The 2,074-nt window shown below is 47.4% G+C and overlaps 1 protein-coding gene across 1 annotated transcript; it reads right to left on the bottom strand.

Moving 5' to 3' along the window:
- Window positions 1–233: 233 nt before the first annotated feature.
- On the bottom strand, window positions 234–1,681 carry ANOM_011758 (Mo25 family protein; the record flags this gene model as incomplete). The annotated part of the gene is made up of 6 exons (XM_015557014.1): window positions 234–473; window positions 538–810; window positions 871–1,266; window positions 1,323–1,345; window positions 1,419–1,479; window positions 1,574–1,681. 6 exons carry the CDS (start codon window positions 1,679–1,681, stop codon window positions 234–236), a joined length of 1,101 nt encoding a protein of 366 aa, XP_015400789.1.
- Window positions 1,682–2,074: the final 393 nt, after the last annotated feature.

Genomic DNA, 2,074 nt, shown 5'->3' with positions numbered 1-2,074 from the left:
CCCTGATTGCTAAAAACGCCCGTAATGTCATTACTTCCACCCCCCAAATCGCCAATAATACTGCAACGCCATGAAGACCAGATACCAGCAGGCCCTCATGCGAACGGGGAATAGGCAGAATGTACAGGCCAGCGTACATTGTCCTGCTGCACTAGAGCCCCAGGTGGTAGTCAAAAGAGGAGGGGCAGAAGAACTGAATGTGAAGGAAGCCTCAACTTGTAGTCCCATTGCGACTAAGCCACAGTGGCCGTATTGACACCCGGCCGAGATGGTTCGCGCGCTGAGCGTGCCGGATCAATAGGTTCTTTAGGCAGAAGTTCAATTTGGCGGACCAAGAAGCTTTTCTCATCCGTAAACTGATCGTCATCAGTGCGATCCTCCAAGAATCTAGGCAAGAATTTCAGAAGTCGGTCTCGATTGTTGATCAGAATGCGTTGCACCGCCACGGACTTATTCGGATTTGCGACAAACACCTGGACCCATCCATTCCCCATCAGAACACCGCCACTCCAATTCACAAAATCACTAGTCACATACCTTAAACACGTGGAACCCCTCATATTGAACCATTTTCCGGTCGTCTCGTAATAGCTTCATGCACAGCTTGAGATTTTCCCCGCTCTCAACGTACGCCATCATCACATTATAGTTGGCACGGTCCAGCAGAATTTCCCCAAGCAGTTTGATGCTCTGTCGCTTGGTGACGTACGAGTCAGACTGAACGAGCACACCGTTGAATTTATCAAAGAAACTGTCAAAATTCGTTGCCAAATACCCTGTTACTAAGGATTTGTGTCGAGTCAAAATTTCCTAGAGTGATGGTTATCCCACTGCAACCAGAGTAGGCACGGAGAGAAAAGGGATACTTACTCGGAAAGTTGTGAAAGCATCCGCACTTAACTCGAAGGTCCCTCGATCTATCCAGTGGAAAAAATTCCAAAAAATCCCATTTCCGGTTTGCGGAACACCGGGCTGGACTTCGCTGAGTCTGATGGCCGGCTCCCCATCTTCTGACTGGTCATATAGGATGATCGCCGCAATGACGTCAAATTTCAACGCTTCCCTCAGGATGGTGCCACACGGCATTGCGCTGTGACTGTGCTCATAGCCCTTACATAGCTCGATAATGACCTCTGGTCGGTTGTGGACAATGTAGGAAATAACCGGCGGATCGGCCTGGCTTGGATTGCCGGGCTTGAAACGAAGAATATGCGAAAATATGGTTTGGGTGTCCTTTCGAGCTTCAAAGGGTAGAATATAGAGGCTCTCGCAAGTTCGTATAGCAAATCTTCATGGAGAGTAGCCTGAATCAACGCGTGCACTTGCTCGGGAGACACTTCGATTTCTGTCGGCAGCTTTCATTAGCGAGACCTAACCTTCTTTTCTGCAATCATTGCCGCATCCTCGGCCAAACTTACCTTGAGTTCCTTGAACAATCAATTTCATCTGGCTAAGTTGTTTAGCCAGCTCATCTTCCACCTATTCGGCATTGAGCGTCAGTGAGTTTAGGGTTATGTTCACAATCTGCTAGAGATAAACACAACGGGGTAGGATAGAGATATAATTAGCCAACCTTAGCAGCGGGAGGTGGAGATTCACGCAGCCTCACTAACTGATCTTTGATTGATCGGACAATATCAGATGGATGTCGGGATCGACCACGGTTGAAGAAGAAAGCCATTCTTAGAGCAGAAGGGCTAGCTCTCTGGATGAAAGTGAAGAATAGCAACCAACTAGCGCATGCAAGAAATGTAGAAAAACAGAATTGAGAGACCTAGCAATCAGGTCTTAATCTCAGAAGGCCGGGAGGTCTCTTGTTGTCAATGACGGATTTCTTGTGTTTACGGAGGAGAGACGCAGCAAGGCGGTGATAGGTGATAATTGTTGGCGGGGGAGCTGAAAGCCTCAGGCGCTTATCGCAGTTCTGGGCCCGGTCATGTGGATAAACAAAGTACCAAACTCTCCAGGCGGGGCAACCGATTTGCTTTTTTTTTTTTGATTTTTTGATTTTTTGATTTTTTTTTTTTTTGTTTTTTCTTTGTTGGGTAAAGAGGGCCTGGATTTCCTCTTTTAC

Source organism: Aspergillus nomiae, assembly GCF_001204775.2.
Source record: "Aspergillus nomiae NRRL 13137 chromosome Unknown contig00875, whole genome shotgun sequence".
Taxonomy (NCBI): Eukaryota; Fungi; Ascomycota; class Eurotiomycetes; order Eurotiales; family Aspergillaceae; genus Aspergillus; species Aspergillus nomiae.
Note: the sequence above shows the minus strand (reverse complement) of the source record. Positions and strands in the feature narration are given on the sequence as shown.